At 37.3% G+C, this 19990-nt stretch overlaps 1 protein-coding gene across 7 annotated transcripts in view; it reads right to left on the reverse strand.

The window, feature by feature from the left end:
- The window catches only part of GRM8 (glutamate metabotropic receptor 8), a 315531-nt gene that overhangs the window by 168116 nt on the left and 127425 nt on the right, over positions 1-19990 (reverse strand). For all 7 annotated transcript variants that reach the window (XM_071423785.1, XM_071423779.1, XM_071423786.1 and 4 more), the window contains 3 exons: positions 5282-5417; positions 3233-3387; positions 2151-2288 (listed from right to left, as the gene is read on the reverse strand). In XM_071423785.1, coding sequence (XP_071279886.1) covers positions 2151-2288; positions 3233-3387; positions 5282-5417 — 429 coding nt within the window. The remainder of the gene's footprint in view (positions 1-2150; positions 2289-3232; positions 3388-5281; positions 5418-19990) is intronic.

A 19990-nucleotide genomic window follows, 5' to 3' on the forward strand; every position in this document is an offset into this window, starting at 1 on the left:
AGTCTAAATTGGGCAGGAGGTCATTCCCCCATTCTCTACCTATAATTTTCTTTAAATCACAGGAGGTTTATTTTGAATTTACTACCACCACCACCACAATCTCTTGGCTCAGTTTACTTAAAAGTATCATATTTTGGGTACCTTTGTTACCCACCCTTTAAATTTGAGTTAGATAAGCATAGGGATCATGATGAATTGCCAGTTTGTGTCAGATTTGCTTCTGTTTGAGTGGGACTTCTTCTATTGTAGCAAGCCACTTTTAAGTGGTTTTAGTCAAGAGTCCTATCACTCATAGGTACTTTGCAGAAGAAGTCATTGTTTTTTCCCTGCCAGTTAAAATGCATGTGCAACTTCCATATGGGACCTCCCATGTCTTTGTCCCATCACTTAGCACCATGTTAACTTTCTGGGCACAAGAATATGTTTTCTTTCTATTTTCAGGTTCAGAGAACATACCAGAATTTTTTCATAAAATATAAAGATATCTGTTTCAAATTAGAAATTATTTTGGATCAAGATACAGCCTATGCATTTCATACACTACTTTTGGTAATTCAATTTGACAGATGAGGCTGAGATAAGTCATACAACCATCTGTGGTACCATTTAGAGCTTCCTAAACTACAACTCATACACCAGTCATTCCACCTGAAGAACTTAAAAGACTGATCTATTATACACTTAAAATAGCAATAACAAAATAATCCCTTTCCAGATGTGGGCAACTATCCAGCCGTGATTTACTGCTATATGAATCAAGGTCAAGGAGTAAAGGATTAGAGTAATGAGCTATCATTTAGCTCAGTGAGGAACTGAATATTACGCTTTTTTTGTGAAATATGTGGTAAAAGGCAGAAGACAAGGCTTTGCTGAAATAACAGAGCAAATGCATGGCTTTGATGTTTGTGTGAGTTGTATCTGTGACTTGTGAAGCCCAGTGCAGTAAGTGTTTGAATTGATGGCACAATACACATACAATAAATCTGATGGTCCAGAAAGTGCAGGAATCCATGTTCTTGGAGACTTCAAAGTGCTTCTGTCTGACAAGCCCAGAAGAAGTGGGGTGCTGGCATGCAGAAAGCTTGGAAGGGCACCCCTATAACAAAGGCTACATGACAGTGTCAGCAAGCAGCCAGAAATCTTGGGACAGCAAGTGAAAAAAAAAAGTTGATGTTCCATGGTGAAAATATTATTTGGTGAAAGAAGAGACTGCCAGGAAAGTCAAGGCACATCACAGACAACTTATATGCGTAGTGCAGCAAAATTGTGTAGTGCTGCTGGCACTACTCACAGAGATGATGGTCACAGACAGCAATGCTGGGCGTGGTGGCAGTAATTAAGGAAATGACACAAGGAGCCCTGATATTAGGCAAAAATGCCTACACAAAAAGTAACATAAGCAATCTGCTCTAGCCACAGAAAGTAACACTCGTTATAAACTTTTCAAGTAACGCCAAGAAAGCAACATCTCATATAGAAGATCAAAGCCAGCTGCTGATGTGTCTGCTGTATTAGATGTCATGACAATTGCATCTGGGTATGATGCCTGAGCAAGCACATTTGCAAAAACTAGTGACAATTACTTCAAGTTTTTGCTCAAACTTTTTAGAGGCTTTCAGCTTTATAATATGATACAGGATCCTTCTTTTGCACATAGGGACAAGTAAGAACATATTGATTTGCTTTTACCTTCATCCTCAAACACTGTTGGTAAACCAAATTAGGAGTTCAAGACTTGACCTATCATCAAGACCTCAATAGTTTAAACATAAATTTAATTTTCACTGTATATACTTTAGGGTTAACAATATGAAAATTACCATGATGCACACACTTGCTAAAAAAAATCATATTGACAACTACAGATAGGGGGATAGAGGAGGTCATTGAAAACATAAATGGAATTGCAGCACTTGCACTGGTCTTTAATAAAATCTGTACTATCGTTGTATTTGTGCAAATTAACAACTAAATTTCTCATACATTGTCCATGAATTTTTTCTTCAGGTTAAAAAAAATCACACTTTTCTTACAACTCAGCAATATGCATTGGAGAACTGAAGGGAGACAGAAAAGTGATGAAAAGAAAGCAGCTCCTTTCCGTCACTCCTATAAACAATTTACAGATAATGTTTTACTTTCACAGTTACCTGTGCATTTCTTGATATTGCTATTTCTTTTTCCATGTGATCCTAACTTGCATCCAAAATTCTCCTCCCAAAATTCTGCAAACCAGACATTTCTTCGATTGTTAGCAAGTGTTCTGCTCCGAAAATATCTATCAAATCCTACATTGAAGAGAAATGAAAGAAGCATTAAAATATGATACTTATAAAATAGTATAAAAATATAAATTTAAAGACAATATCAGATTTTTTATAACTATAAGAACAAGAAAAAGCTTTAGACACAAACTATTTTATGAGCATAGTAGCATCTAAGGATTGGACTTCATTTCAAGGCCATATAAAATCATGGGGTAGCTCTTTGTTGAACAAGAGGACATCCAGGACACCTATAATTCTGCTTCTATTTATATAGTTAATGACACCAGTTGAGAAACTAAACATTCTTATTTACATCTGGTGATCACCAGCCTTACCCCTGCAAAGCAGTCATAATGAAATCATGATTAACATATCCCATCTGGATTAGCTCCTTACAAGTATTTCCCTGTGGCTAAATTCTCTATGTAACCTCAATAGTGTTCATTTTCCTAACCAATTACCAGTTTAGCACACTTACCCAAACATTAGAGATGTTACTATATCCAGTACCCTCACAGGAATAAGTTACTGCAAACCAACTTCCACTTCATCCACCAAGTAAGAATCTTTCTTAATACAGTAACTTCTTAAAGTAAGTTTAGGAGTGGAAAGCGGGTCACAGATCAATCTCCTCCCCAGAGAATAATCTGATTCATTATCATTCATCCAATATTCTCTTTATTTGTCCCAAAGAACGACCAGGCTATGGTTAAGAAGCTCTCAACTCCAAGTATCATCATTATTAGACAATTATAAGATTGCCTAATTGTAGATTTCACATCTCCTCATCTCAACAGATATATTAAATTATTGTTGTATCAGGCCAACTCAGGTAACTTGTTTGGAAAGCTTTTCCTGAATTCGCTGTAATCAATGACTACATGATTTTAAAATTATTTTTAAAGAGATCTAAAGTACTTAAACTTTGACAGAAAATGAAAGGTTTGTGCCACATGCATCCTTACCATCTATGGATGTTCTTTTGGGTAGAATGGTTACTGCTCCTTCAGCAATCTCCTCCTGCTGCTGGACTGGTGAAATTTTTGACCCCCAGCTGTCTGAGCCAATCCAGAGGAAATGTCCAGACTGATTAGCTTTTTTGGCTGCTTCCAGTACTCTCCTGCAAACAAACAACAAATGACCAATTAAACAAATTCCATTTACAAAGAACTTGAGAAACCCAACATTTATTTTGGCTATGCATAAGCTTACAATAATTAATTAATCCATCATTTTCACAGTCTAAGGCATATTCAACAACAGCTGTAATGAACTCAAGATACAGTAATATACAAGTTAATTTGTTTCATCTTTCGACATTTTTTTCTCACATTCTTATTGGCTTCTTCCTTTTCAGTAGCCAAATAGCTATCTATTGACGCTGCACTCCTAGGAGATAGGAGAAGTCTGGAACTACACAGAATAAAGGACCAGTACACTCTATAATTACAACTCCATTTCTTATCATCAGATTTCCAAGAATTTTTACATAGTATTGTGGTGGTTTGACAGGAAATATGTTTTCTGGGATGCTGTGGTTAGGCCAATGGATGCTCAGATTTTAATATTGGCACCTAATGTGGCCATTGGGGCATTGGACCCGCCTCTGAGAGCACGGGGTTAAAGCAGGGCTCTCCCCTGGGAGGCTCTCTTGGGTTCCGGTCAGTGAAGGGTTCAGAGCTCCCCTGCCTGGCTGCGGGCTGGGCGGGGCAGGGGCAGCCATGGGGCCGGGTGAGGTAGGCCCAGGGGCAGCCATGGGGCTGGGTGAGGTAGGCCCAGGGGCAGCCATGGGGCCGGGTGAGGTAGGCCCAGGGGCAGCCATGGGGCCGGGTGAGGTAGGCCCAGGGGCAGCCATAGGGCCGGGTGAGGTAGGCCCAGGGGCAGCTATAGGCCGGGTGAGGTAGGCCCAGGGGCAGCCATGGGGCCGGGTGAGGTAGGCCGGGCCCTGGACAGAAGGGAGGGGAAGGCCCCTGCAGGATGGAAGGGTGGAGGAGGAGCACTGAGAGGCATCGGGCAGCCACCCCCCCACCAGGAGAGACAGAGAGAGAGCCTGTGCCTGTGCTTGTGCCACCTTGAAATTTAATAGTGGCCGGCCGAGAAGGAGAAGGGGGCATGCGAGAAGGTGCCCGGCTGGGCAGCCGTGGGAGTTCTGGACAGACAGAGCCTCAGATTTTTAACCCTTTTCTTGGATGATGGAAACCTTACAAATGCTAATCCTCCTGGAGCTGAATGAGAAGAGAGATAGGATGAGATAAGAGGAAATGGGCCACGAGAGAAATAGAGAAGAACTCAGGTGGAAGAGATGATGGAGTAGCTTATGCTGGACTCTTTTTGTGTAGCCATGGACAGAGCCATGTTTCCTTGTGATACAGGGACTGCATTCTAGGGAGAGGCAATGCCTCAGGACCAAGAGGGTTCGGTGTGGGTACCCCTCGGCCCCAGGGGGTGAAAAATATGGGTGGGACAGATGTCCCAAAGTTGAGACTGTGCCTCTTTAGAGTGGGACGAAGCATCCTTAAAAGTCAACCCTAGAAGCAGCTCTGGTCCGTGTTCAGTGGTGAGAGCGCTGGACATGAAAGGAAGAGGTCACCATTGGCACAAGAAGCACTCCTTCTCCTCTTGATGAACTGAGGATTGAGTATTCTGAAGGGTGGTGCCGGACCGTGAGTCAATGATTTGGGGAATGTATTGTATTGAGAATTTGGTGGGGAGGAGGAGGAGATGTATTTGTGTGTTTCATTTTCCTTGTGTGTTTCTTTTTTTTTTCCCTTTCCCTTTTAGTTTAGTTAATAACTTTTTTTTTCTAAGTAGGAGCCTGCTTTGCTTATTCCTGGTCATATCTCACAGCAGAAACCAGGGAGAGAGTATTCTCATGGAGGCACTGGCATTGTGCCAGTGTCAAACCATGATAAGTATTGAATCTGAAACTTCTTTGTTAGTCTATTTTCCACCAGCCAACCAAGCATCTTTGTGAAGAAGAACATCTTCAAAGCACAAAATTAATAAACAGGCACCTAATATCATCTTCGTTCGCAAACATGATCACTGCTCGAGCATTTGGAGTTTCCAACAAGCGCTTAATGATCTTTTCAAATTCTCCTGGTCTTGGTTCCCGAGGGATTTTGAGTGACTGAGCAATGCAAACACCTCCTAGGAAAAAATTAAAAGGATAAAAAAAGAATTTTAACACAGTAAATATCCACAATTCAAAAAATTCTTAGCTAACCAGGCAAGCAGACAAAGCAAGGTGCTAATCTGAGATACAACAGCACAGCCAAAAGTAACATTATCTATGTGTTTCAAAACATGTTTTGTACAGGCTTACACACTTAATGCTGCATTAAAGAGTATAACACAATTACCAGCTATTTTATATTTTATGTACTTTTTTCAACAACATTCTGAGACCTGTTGTCAAGCACCACACTGGCTCACCTGGACTGAGCTCCCCAGACCTACCTAATCTATGGCAACTGAGAACCCAGCCTTGCCAAAGCACTGCATTGAGCCATGGATCCACAGTTTTACAGTCACCTTGTGTTCATGATGTGCCTCTTTGGTATCAGGTACTGTCACACACCTCTGCTTTGTCAGCAGAGAGTATGTAGCAGAGAATATATACAGATCACTTTTAACTGTTATTATGACATTCTTAAATGAGTTGCCTTAATTATTTTAGAAGCTGTAATTGAATATTCTAAATTACCAATCAGCAAATTAACACAAACTCAGAGATTACATTTCTTCCTGACAGAGGGTGCTGATTGAAATCTTTGCATCTTACCTGTCAAGTAAAAAGGGTTGATTTCTACAGAAACATTATGATTTCTTATAGCTTTCATAGACCAGTTCAGGGGAATCTCTACTCTCCAATTACAACACTGTTATCTGTGTTTCAGCATGCAAGAGAAAAATTTCTTAAGCCTGTTTCATGAATCACTGAGTCCATATTGCTACCAGTTTCCAATACCATAGGTGATCTTACTGATTGCTTGCTGATTTGCTTATTTTAATTATTTTTTTCTCTAAGAACTATTGCCTGATTCTCATCACTACATCTAACAACCACCAATGATTGTTCTTGAATTTTGTTATTCCAAACATAAGAGCCTATTGGAGAAAAATCTAATCACTAATAAACCCAGAAAACTAAGAAAATGAGAAAATATTTAGCTCTGACCAAAAGTAACAAGTTACTAGACAAATGCAAGCAAATTGTACATTTTGTATCCCTACATCTAAATACTTCTACACTGAAGATTGTTTTCAGTGTGAATAAGAGTGTGTTTTTAAATAAATGTTCTATTTTTAATGAGTTTTAAAAGAGGTACTCTGTTTTTAATGAATGCTGGTATTTATCTTCTGATGTATAAGATCATTTGAGACACATATGTTTCTTTGCATTAAATGCAGTTAGTCAAGTAAAATCACAGTTAGATGGCTGTGTTGTGTATGGGGAGGCTTTCCAACATTCTGATCCATCTTGTTCCTCCTATCAAAATTTTAGAATTTTCTTTTTCCAAAGTACTTCACAAATTAGGTTGATGAACACCTTCAGTGGCAGGATTTGAACACAAACAAGGGTCCAGCCAGGTGAAGCTTGGCATGTAGTTTAACATGAAGGTGTTACCAAGGTCCCTTGTGTAAGCTTTCTTAAGCTTAATGTATTTATTCTTTAAGAAAATTAAACAAAATAAAGGTATGTCTGGAGTATTTTTCTTATTTTATTCAAAAAACAAGAAGGAATGATTCAAAATTGTCCCAAATCTGTCAGTAATTAAGAGGCACTAGGACACTTTAAGACCTGCTTTAACTTTTTGATCAGCCTTGATTTGGTCAGGCAGTTGGATTACATGATCATCATAGGTCCCTTCCAACTGAAATATTCTATTCTATTCTATTCTATTCTATTCTATTCTATTCTATTCTACATAATATTTTTAAAATGCTGGGAATTCATTATCAGATTTTGTGCTGCCTTTGCAGAATCTCATTGACTTCAATAGCTCTCTGAACAGGCAAATCCTAAGCTTGAATCAAGTTTAGACATGGCATAAATGAAGCATGGAGTTATCAACTGCCAGTGTAAAAACAACAACTTTCAAATGACATCACCCAGTTTTAGTAACAGGCAAGCATATCATCTTTTCAGTTATGCATCAATTACTTGGGATGTTTCATTATTATTTTATTCGATTGAGAAATTCATTCCATAGTGCAGGCTTGTCCTGAATTCTTCTCTGCTTTACATGCAAGAAATAATATTTGCAAGTCAGAATACCTGCCATTTCTAACAAAAGTTGCTTGTATATAGGTCCTTACCATCCATAAATAGCACAACAATATAACATACATAATTTACTCTTATATGCTATGAAATGGAATATAGAACCTTTTTATGGTAACAAATTTCTTCACACTTTTACAAATATCCTGTCTCCCCATGACGGAAAACTAATTTGCCAATAACAAATAAGCCTTTATAGCAGATGATCCTTATATTTACCAGGTATTTTTGAAAATCCAGCAATGAGAAATGGACACTTTACTGTGAAAAGCTTTAACCAATTATCTAAGCAGATATTAGGCTATAGTGATAGACACTTCAAAGTCCTTTACTTTCTTTCTTAAGTACCAGTGCTGAAATGTAAGAGAAATATTTAGCAGATATCCTGTAAATGTAACAATCAGCAATTTGCTGTCAAAAAAAAAACGCTCAAAAAAAATTACAAGCTCTCAGCTGTCCCCAAAGTCATTCAGCACAAAAAGTAAAACAGATCTTAAAAATGATATAAAGGAATAATTTTTTACCTCATGCATTTTGTAAGTGCATTTTTGAAATACTTCTACTCATGCAATGGCCCTTACGGAAAAAAAAATCATTCTACCCACATAAAAATCAAATGCAAATATTACAAAATGCATGAATATAATAAGCTAGGTACATCCATCTACAATATTTGTGAAATGGATATCAAGCAATGAGGAACTGCAGTATCTAAAAAGGCTATTTTCAGTGAAAATAGTGTAGAAGAAACATCATTCCATCATTGCAGCAGCAAGTTCAGTCATGACTGTACAGTGTATCTTGGCATCTCTGCATTGAAGAATGTGTTAAGTACTACCAGGAAGAAAATAAAATGCACTTCAGCCTCGTTGCTACATGTATAATTGACTGTGGAGGCTATCTCCAACTCACAAAACACTTTGTATACATCCTTACCTATATATGGCATATACAACTGTTGCTCAAAAAAATAACAGGATATCAATTTTCAACTAATGATGAATTGCTGGAACCACAAAGGTATTCACAACATTACAGTGTCTAACCTCTTGGCACCATGCTGCCTTTGAAATCTACAGCCTGGGCTAAGTGCCCAGACACAGAGAGAGATAAGCCTTGGAAAAGGATTCCTATGAGCCAGCAAACTAAATAAGGAATAATTATTCCTCCAAAATAGGTTGCAGAGGTACTAAAAGGACAAGTTTAAGGCCAGTAGTTAGGATTAATCTTGTGGAGTGTGAACAAAAGAGAGATTTCCCCAAATCAAGAATAAATAGGGTTTGCGAACAGATGTCTCATACGTGATACCAATGGATTTACCACTTGCTGCAGAGGTGCCAAAGGGCAGATGGTTCAGACATCTAAGATCTCAAGAGACTTTATGGCTCTGAATTTTATGAACAAATTGTATTTCACTCCATCAGCATTTCTGACTGACTTGGCATGATGACTGCTTGTCTCTGTTGCTAGTTTCTAAGATCCTTCATTGTCTGGGGATGTACTTTAAAAGAAAATGCATTGGTCTAAATTTCCCTTGGTTAAAATGATAATAAATATAGCATTTGTATAAGGAAATGAGAGCTAACTTTCCTCTTACTGAAAAGAAAATTATATGTTTAAACCCCATCAATTAAAAGGACCTATGATGAGGCTTCAGAGAGTGCTGCACTAAAGTTACTAGGAAAAGAAGGGAGAGAGCCAGACAGACTAATTTCAGGTAGCTACTACAAACAGGCATCAGTAATTGTACCCACTGCTATGGTATCCATTCCCTAATTCATATATGACACAGGAGGTGAAATTAACACTTTGCATCTATCACACATTTCAAAGACATTAAGAGGGCACTGAAGGAAAGTAGCTCTTTGCCTACTGTGGAGGAAAATAAAGTCTTACCACCAAATTCTGCTAAGCCTCTTTCACCTGCTTTCAGATTTGTAAAGCCAAGGTTGTCCTCAGTCAGCCCAGAGCTTGATTGGAGGAATAAAACAGTCAATATGAACTACCTTGTGTCAGTGCTGACAAGGATCCATTTGTCCTCTGTCAAGCAGCTATGAAGTGCCATAGCCAGCACCTGGGGCAAGGGGATGATAAAGAGAGGGAGAGCAAAGGTGGGAGCTGGAAATCAGGCTCAAGGCAGGAGCTGTCTTATTCCTGATAAGGGGCTCAGTCCAGCCACTCCACACCATGGTTACAGCTGGAAATTCATGTGCTTTTAAAAACAGACCTGGTAACCAGACCTGCTGTACAGCAACACGCTTTTATCTATGTTGAGATAAAATAACATCTTAAAAAATTTGTTCCAGGCTAGGCTTGCTTTGCTTACAGCTACTCTGTATAACACAGCTTGTGGGAACACAGGTTATCACTAAACAAACATAACCAAAGCTAACAACAAAAAAAAAGTTATATATTTGAAGATATTGTCAGTAGAGTGGATAAATAACCCTTTTTTGGTGGTCTAACAACAATGAGACAAATGGAAAAAAAGGATGGATAGGTAGTACCCACATAATTTTAGTAGGTAAACATAATAATATTTATAATCATAAATACTTATTTTTGCCTGTGTGGGTTTTCAAGTCACAAGATGCTGTGCTGATTGTAAACCATTAAATATTCAACTATATGAACAGTCAGAAGATGTTGAAAGTGCATTTGGAAAATAGCAAGTAGACTTGGTAGAAAACTTGTACAAACAAATTAATTTCCTAAAAAAAGGACTGAATGGTGAAGCTGAATGCAAATACAGGGTGGAATTGTCTCTCACCCCAGCTAGGATTCAGCACTACCTTATGGATCAGCTAAGTAGGTTATATAAGAATGGTGCCTGGTTTTGTACTGAGAAAGTTGAAAATAGGTTTTAATTCAAGTGATCACTGCTGGGACCTCAATCATATTACTCAGAACCATTTTACCCTCTAAAATATTTCTCCACATAAATATAAATAGCCTTACCATTGTAATAGGGAAGGGATGAAGCTATGCACTTTGACAATCTATTTGTTAGCATAGAGGTGTACCTCACCTGACTCAGTACACAGCATTGCAAGTCAATTATTTATGAGAGCTTCATCACAAATCCCATTGTTCCTGAAAAAGCTCAAGACAAATAGCCAGGCCATATCTGGGATCCAGTCCTACCTGGAAGGAATTTCTCAGCTGCCTCCAAGTACAAATGTCCTTTTTTTACTATGAGTTATAGGTCACTGGTCATTAGGCCAGCAAAATTTTAATGTAGGTCTGTGGAAAGTTTCCAGAACACATTACAGAAATATATGAAGGCAGAAAAGTTCCCTTTCCAAGAAGGGGAACAGATGTCAGAGACTCAGAAGAAGGCCCAGCAGGAAACACCTTTGAGACCCACAGGGTGCTGCTGCAGGCAGACAGAGCCTCTGTCTGATGGAATACTGAACATTTCTGACAACAGGACATGACACAGCAGAACATAAGGAAAAACACACAAGTGCATTTCTCCTCCTCTTCCAGTCCTTCCACTGGTTATATTGAAAGTCTGGAAAATCTAGACCCAGTTATAATGAAAGATTGTTCCAATTGCCAGGAACCTAGATCAATATGAAGATTAATTAAGAGACTAAACACAACAAGATGGTCCAAACTCTAGTTCTGTTGACAAAAATCAGAATATTTATGCCACTTAGTGAATCTATCAAGACATTCTTTTTAAGCCAAGAGTTCATTATTCCTCAAACTTGGATGGTTAGAAATCAGAATGTTAAAGAAAAGGTAAGTGATTTTTCTACATGGGACTTTTACTGGTGGTGATAATCAGTCACTTCTAGCAATTAGTATTTAAACTAAAACCAACCTGCCATCCTCTTGTCTGTCCCTAGATTCCCTTAAGAATAATTTTCTAGAGTATGAGTCAACAGGGAGCAACACCTAGGAAGATATAATTACAAGTTGAAGATAAAATTTCTCAAGCAATAATTCAAAATTAAATGTTTCCTTAATGCCAAAGGGCTGTTGCTGGGAGGTCTGAATGCAGCCATGCATTTTATCCAGAGCTACCTTTACTTAACTACCCCAAGAAATTATACTCTCACTGATGCCACTGTGCAGACTTCAGGGTAATTTAGCTTAAAGAGTAAGAACCTGAGCATTCAGCATGCTCTGTGCTTTCCCCAAAGCCAATGCCATGGCATCTTGCCTGCTATTCATATCCAAATCTGGTCAAATAAAATCCCATTCCAGTGCACCTCCTTTGTTGCAGTCACAAACTACCTGTGCTACAGAAATAAACCAAACTCTTTTCATTTCCCCAGAAGATCACCAAATACCTCAGCAAAAAATTCACTGACTTACTTCTGCAAAGGCAGTCAATTCTTCAGCCAACAGTGGCAATACTTTTTGATGCAAGATAATAGTAATAAAATATTTTTTTTAGAAAGTAACATAAACAGGAATTTACTCTGAATTGATAAAAGAGGCACTTAATATCCAGCACACTGAAATATAATGGAGGATTATTTATAACCTTTGAACAGACAAAAACCTTCTGCATTTCAAACTCATATACTGGCATCTTATTTCCTTCACTTAAGTAAAACTGCATCTCCTCAAAATCCCTTGATATTTATGACAAAGATTTGTTTCATTGCACATGGAGGTTGGTGATCATTTTTCACTAACATGCCAGGTACAATTATGAGCTTTTCTACACAAAACTAACAGCTGTTAAGAGATCAAAGTCTCCCTTTTTTATTAGTGTTTTAGAAAAGGCTTTTTAGCAAAGGGTTTATTGCTGTGTCTTACATTTTCTTTTTTTTTTTTTTTTTTTTTTAAATTTTAGAAAGCATTAAGCAAGACCATGAATGAACACACTACATTCTGATGAATACAACTCACCCATTCCTTTGAACCTGTTTCTCACATTCCTGCCTGTACTCACAGGCATACAGCCATGCATATTTCACAAGCACATGTGCTCACACAGATCCTTACACTGTGGTCGAAGCAGATGCTAATTCTAAAATGGAAAAGGAGAGAATAATCCAGCTCTGCTGCTACATGAGACCACTGGCTACTGGCTTCAGTCATCAGAGTCAGTTTCTGAGGTGACATGAAACAGCACAGATCTGCTATTTTGCACTTCCATTCTGAAAAGTAAAACATTCTCTTTCCATTTACATTCTTTTTTCTTCTCCCAGAAGGAACAGTTCTAAATGTAGCACTACAGATTCTGTTAACATCAGCATCTGATGGAAAATAACTGCAAAGAATATTTCCACCATTTCCAGACCTACAGATTTAATTTTTTTTCAGATTTGAGAGAAATAAAACCCAACCTACAAACAACACATTTTTTCTCCTTTGATTTTTAGTGCTATTTGTGTAGATGAAAGCCAACTTTCACAGCCTGAAAGTGAAAGGCTAAAAGAAAAATCTGTAGTGGAGATGTTTATGAATGGGTAAAATCACCTAGCCACTCAAAAAAACTTCTGAAAAGAATGAACCCTGGGAGGCTGTGAGAGAGGATATTTCCTCTCCACAGTGACTCCATAGGTAATTACTTCATAAAGGATATGGGATGCCCAGTCAAACTCCAAAACAGCATAATTGAAATAGGCCTCCACTTACATTTACTGGTTAGATGTTGCAATGCTTTCAGAGCTATGTGTTTTTATCATCACAGTGGATAAAGATATTTCCCTCTGGGGAAGCATTGTTCTTGCTACTTGCAGATTTAGAACTTGTAGAGGCATAATATGAAAAAATAAATACAGTGTTATTTTCTGTTTTCTGGCTACATGCCAGTTACAGCCTTAATGAGGAAAGGAGACCCTCTATATTTTGTTTTTGTTTTTGTTTTTTTTCTTTTCTAAAGTTCTGGAGAAATTTCTGGTTATGAAAAGAAATTTCATCAATTCTAAAATATTTTCAAATTATGCTTTTAAAGTAACATCAGTGCAGATTTATATAAAAGTAAATAGCACAAACTCAAAGCCTGGCACATGGTTACCCAAAGTATTTTCCTCTAAAAGTAAATTTGCTTAAAAATGGCCCTAATTGTTTCCTCCATTTCTCTACACTTCCCCATATTGATGGGCCTGACTAGTTGCAAAGATTTGGATTTGATATTATGGGTAGTTGAGATGCTAATAGCCAATTCAAAGACATTCTAGAGAAGGTTCAGACATAAAAATCATCAGTTCACCTCCAAGTACAGGTCCCAAGTCACAATCCACAAAAGTTCATAGAAGATTGTGAAGATGACACAGGAGCTTATAGCATTCTTTATTAAAATGTTTAAGCAGGAAAATAAAGTCCACCACAAGAAGGACTGAATTTTTCTAAAATGTTTATTTCTTCTTTTAGGATACTTTGCTCCCTGTGACCACTTTAGTTTATCAGTTTTTATTCCATTCTCCACCTTGTTTATTTTAAATATTTTACTGCTGTTATAGAAGAGAGTTTTCAGTTAAGTTGCCCTGGGTTGTCTGATTTTAATAGTAGGCTACTATCCTATTTCTCCTTTGGATGCTTCTTAATGCTATAGGGGTGTTCAGGAATTGTACTCTGTCACCTCCTTTGAACTGAAATTGGGGAATTCAACTTTTAATCATGCCTTCGAAGAAAAATACCAGGTGTGATTAATGTTCTCCTCCTGAAACTTCTTGATCTGCTTTGGGAAGACATTCCTCTTCTTTGTGATCATAAAATTATCCCAGTTTTCCTGTATTAAAAAAAAAAAAATTAAAAAGCCCTTCTGCTTTTTGCTATCTTCAAGAAGGTATGTAGCAAAATCAATTTTTATCTTTCCTCATGTATTTCTGTAACCTTAAAGTTCAATATGAGGAATTTATTCTTAAAATTAGGTATGTGTTTTTTAGATAAGGTTATCTCTATTCATCCAATATTTATTTTCTTGTAATTTGAACTATCAAAATGGTTTGCATATAAAGAATTGCTTAACTTTAATGAAGATAAGTCTGAGTTTGACTAGGGATGTTTGAGCTTGAGTGTGACATTCAAAAAAAGTCACAACTTGGAAATTAAAAAAAAATAGCCTCAAAAAATAACAGTCATCTAATTCTTTTTCTGAAACTGCAAAAAGATAATTCTTTTCTCAACATGAAATTATACACACAAAATTCTGAGGAAAATCAAGAAAAGAACACTTCTGACATGAAATCTTGTAGGTAAACCTAATGCCAAGAAAGTAAATATGATATAGATTCACAGTCTTCTACAAACAAATGTTGATGCACAGGTATAAAATGGGGTTTACTGCATAAAATCTCTACAGAGCCTACACTGAAGTTAAGCCCTTGCTAACACTATTCAAGTGCCCATTTGCAGCCTGGTGTTCAAGAGGCTTTGTCTCCTTCCATGGAAATTTTCATCAGGAACCATGACTTCAGCCATGCAGGAACAAGTTGAAGTTTCCTTCTAAGTCATTATTATCTTACAGAGATAACATCATATATGAGGAGCTCTGCTCATCAATTAGACCAAAAGAGTAAGGGACAATTTTCAATATCTACTTTGGCCTCTTCCACTCAAGGGTGATTAGAATATTTTTCAAATGCCTAGCTTAGCTTTTGGAAAGGCAGTTTCATTAAAAATGAGATATTTAGACTTGTTTGAAAATATTTTAAAGTATGAAATTACTTAGTGGTTGGCTTTCTTATTTTAGCAATATTAAAACATTAAGATAAAATGATATTTTTTCATGGATAGTTTTGAGGGTTTGTTACTTGTTTTTTTTTGGTTTTTTTTAACTCAGTACAAAATAATATGTCAGCACTATAGAGTCAAAGCAATTAAATACTTGAGGAATAAATGTTTTATTTTCTCGGTGTATTTCTGAAATTTCACAAAACAATTTTCAATATTTAATTTCTTATTAGTATCAGAGTTTTCAATATAATGGAAATTTCTCAGTGGTTGCATATGTAGTGAGTCAAAGAATGCTACCCTGTAATGTCTGGAACAAATGGTTTCCATGAAGTGTACATAGTCAAAAAAATAAGCATTTCTTTCAGGCATGAAGGGTCTCCCACACTACTATAGAACTCTCTGAAATTGTTTATAATATTCTTTACTGAAAAAAGTCCCTCTTAATCCATTCAATTTTTAATATTTCTAACTTCAGTTTGTAAACAACTCAGTCTGGTTACACTTTTTTCACCAAAACAGATGAACAGACATCCACCTCCTTCATTCTTCCAAACACACTAACTTGTATGTTATTAAGTTTTGTTATCAAAGTATTTAAAAAATTAGGAAGGCTGGCTTTATTTTGTTAAGTATCTAGGCTGCAAGTTACATTTCCAAAATTCACATATCTATATATATATCCATTTTGATGTTAGCACCTAACTATTTATCTGACTTCAAAGTTCTTTGAGAGCTGCACACTTGGGTAAAAACACAATTAGGATCTAAAAATATTAAGGAAGTTTATCTGCTGACTTCTCATCGTTGTAGGTAATAAAAAATTGAGAGAATAAAGCTAAATCTTTTCTATTGCTTCAGGTCTTTATGTTTCTTTACACCAGCTGAAAATATAGTGATATTAAGAATCAGTAATACTTCTGTAACACAGCAGTAAAATGAAAGAGTTAGTGACTCTGCAGCCATCCACATATATAAACTTACAGAAGCCTACCTTAATTTTAAAAATGTAACTGAATTCAAGTTGGCTACACAGATCCTGTAGATTTAAGAAAGTTTGCTGCACTGTCTCTATGCATTTATTACCAAGGGCCTTCTGTATCTCTGCATTTAATAATAAGTGGTAAAATGTCTCTTGAGAAGAAGTCCAGGAGTGAACAGATCAGCTAACTGGCATTTCCTGAAGCATGTTGGGATAAAGGATTAGCTGAATTCATAAAGGTCTAGAGGAAAAAAAAAAAAAAAGGCATTTGGACAAAAATTACTAACCAGGAGATATCCTCAGAGAGCTGCAACAGGCATGAGAATTTAAAGCTGAAGGAAGCCACTGGAAAGTGTTCAGAAGACCTATGTGTGCAATCAAAGAGAGATTGCAAACTGAACAGAGGCATGTAAGCCATGTAACAACAATGTAGAAACATTGGGACAAGAGTAAAAGCAATGAAATGGTTTTAATTCTGGAGTATAATAAATGCTGAAAAGGTACTTGCCTGTTCTTGGACAAAAGATCCTATGTGCATGTATCAGTGCAGGTGGCTCAGTGAACAGCTGCAGAGACAGCTTCAGGTTGAGCTCTGGGGGCCAGGAGCCTGAGGCAAGAGGCAGAGAGCTGGTGCCAACCTTCTGCACAACAAAGGGCATGGGGACCTGTGTCACTGCCAGGTGACTGGGCACTCAAAATATAAAAGGAATCCTTGTCTGACTGTGGAGTGAGCATAGGGTGTGAAGTAGGGCATCCAGGTGGTCTGACAGTGACTACCAGAGAGGCTCTGGGATGGCCAGACAGGAAATTTAACTTAACATATAGAATAAATTGCAGAAATACTGCAGTGTTTACTTTTATTGAATATCTAATTACATCTGAGGGGTTTTTTTTTGTTTGAGGGCACAAATATCAAATTAATCTTCTGAATTAATCCTACCTTGTAAATGATACAGCAGACATATACTAAGGACTCTGGATAGGAGGTCTGATGAGTTATCTGATACAGATCATTATTTCTGTAACAGTGGGGATGAACTCGCCTTAGTGGGAAAGGCCCAGGAAACAGAATCAAATGTTATGTAGTATAATAGCTGTACTAGGACAGGATTTAACCCTACCTATTCTTTTTTCAGATGCTAGAAACATGGCTTCATTTTCACTAACATCATGAAAGGAACAAAGGCTCTACACATCAAAGTCAGAAAAACATGGCAAGAAACGTGCTATGCATGCAGGGAGAAAGAGAAAAACCTGCTCTTTCCATGCAAGTGCACAGCTAATGTAAAATCTCCTGGAAAGAATGGCAGCCAGTGGAAAGAAGAGGATTTGCTCTCCTAGTTCAAACTTGGAAAGTCTCAGCTAGAATATATGGATCTTACTGAACCCCATCCAAGCTGCTCAGTGACATCAGATGAATGGTTGCAACTCTGTCCAGAATTAACACTACAGTAAAAGGGAAACCTAGATACCTCTCCTAATGTAGCTATCAAATGGAAGAAAGGCTTAAGACATGGAAAACAAAACAAACCCTAGGAGGATGGCTGGACAACAGTTTAATCCTTTCCACAGAGCAGCACTCTTCTATGTTTTACTTGCAAGTAAATGATGAAAATTTGCAAGTGCTCATTTCCATCTGATTTAATATTAGAACACTCCAGATCTAACTCTTTTCATGCAAATAATACCTGTACTACAGCAAATCATCATTAGCTGTAAAAGAAGTGGAAGGCAGTGGTTGCTTTGTCACAGATTATGTATGCATGGAATACAGTAAGTGACAAAAGATGTCTGCATTTCACCCACTTCTAAGAAAAAGTCTGATAGATCCACCACATTTTTTAGAGAATGAGACAAAAAAACATGCCAGCAATGACACAAACAATATAGTCACCACGTACAAAATTGCTTTTATGAGCATTGCACAATAGTGGACACCATTAAGCCATTAATACAAGATGATATAAAAGCCTATTTCAGTGTGCATCTAGTCTCCTCCACACAGACCTTTGATCAATGGATTATCTCATCAAGGGCCTGAAGGATTTTTCTCTGTCTACAGTACTCCTGTGATCACATGGTTTCAGTAATTTGAGACAATTCATCATATGTAACATTTTTAAGCCTCCTCCATTACGGTTTCCTTTGTCCCAAAAGCTATCAAAAATTATACCGGACAAAAATCTATTATTCATGGAGCACTTATATGTCACATATTATAAAAGAAAAATACAGAAATACGCGTTTTCAAAACTAATTAATCCTGAAATGTAATGCCAATCAAGTCTGCCAAAAGATGTAATGGGGAAAATGAAGGTACTTAAATTTACTCTGGGTTATATCTTGAATAAAAATATATGATTAGCCCCAAGGACTCATGAGAAAGAAACTCTACCTTGCAGTAACAAAAAATCCATTCTATTTTTTGACAAAAGTAGCAGGTGAGGATAAAAAAAATGAAGATAACATAGAAGACAAAGAGAAAATAACAAAGCAAGTACTGGAGAGATGTGCTACAATCACTCATTGTTGAGTGCAATGCACAAATAATAGTGCTGATCCTAAAACAAAATCTTTGGCAAATGTCTACTGCTAAAATAATAATACACCTTTGTTTGCAATGCTTTGTGATTAATCATTGTCAAGTTTTGAAGTGGAAAAAAAATAGGAATGAATCCTTTGTTCTCCAGACTTCCAAAGAACTTTCTTGCTCTGCTTATTTAAAGAAGTTTCCCCAGTGAAATACATACTTGTGCTATAAGAAAAAGTAAAGGAACAAGAGTCTTCCAAACCCTTCAAAATAAACTTACTGTAAGAGTTTGCATTGAAATTTTCAGGTTAAATGTGTATTTTCAAATCCCAGAAGAATTCAATAAAAATTACTAGAAATTTAATTTAATTTAATACTAGAAAGTATTAAAATTTTTACTTTTTCATATTCTGATTTCTGTTAGAAGCCAGAATAGTACAACTTTGAGAATGTTTTTCTCTATATTAGAAAGATCACAATCAGCCAAAGATGTAGGAAGTTCCACTGGATTCAGTGTTTGAAGAGACAGTATCCCTTTCCCACCATTTAGAAAGTTGTCAGTGATGGAAGGATGGAAAAAAGGAAATAAATTTCAATTGTGCGCACGTTTTGGCTGGAATAAAGTAAAATTTCTTTGTAGACTTCTTTTGTAGAAGAAATTTCTTTGTAGACTGTGCAGTGCATGCTTTGGATTTAGGACAAGAATAATGTTCATTATTGCTGAGCAGTGCTTACTCAGAGCCAAGGACTTTTCTGCCTCACATCCCAACCCCACCAGATGAGGCTAGGGGTGTACAAGGAGCTGGGAAGGGACACAGCAGAGACAGCTGACCCCAAGTGACCAAAGGGGTGTTTTAGACCATATTGTGTCATGCTCAGCATATAGAGTTGGGGGGCAGAAAAAAGGGGAGGGATGGTTTTAGTCTTACCCAGCCACTGTTATATGTTATGGGGCCCTGCCCCCCTGGGGATACCTGAACACCTGCCTGCCCATGTGAAGTGGTGAATTAATTCCTTGCTTTGCTTTCCTTGTGTGCATGGCTTTTGCTTTACCTTTTAAACTATCTCAACCCATGAGTATTATCACTTTTACCCTTCTGATTCTCTCTCCCATCCTGCTGCAAGACTGAATGAGCAAGGAGCTGTGCAAGGCTTAGCTGCCAGCTGAGGTTAAACCACAATAAATAGTAAAAAGCAAAAGAAAGCTCTGAAGAGCACAAATCTGGCCTCTTTTTTCTTGTGCTTGTTTCTTGCAGAGGGTCTAACTTATTTTAGAACAGAGT

Source organism: Agelaius tricolor, unplaced genomic scaffold (assembly GCF_023055355.1).
Source record: "Agelaius tricolor isolate 1412-34295 unplaced genomic scaffold, bAgeTri1.0.p SCAF_3, whole genome shotgun sequence".
NCBI lineage: Eukaryota > Metazoa > Chordata > Aves > Passeriformes > Icteridae > Agelaius > Agelaius tricolor.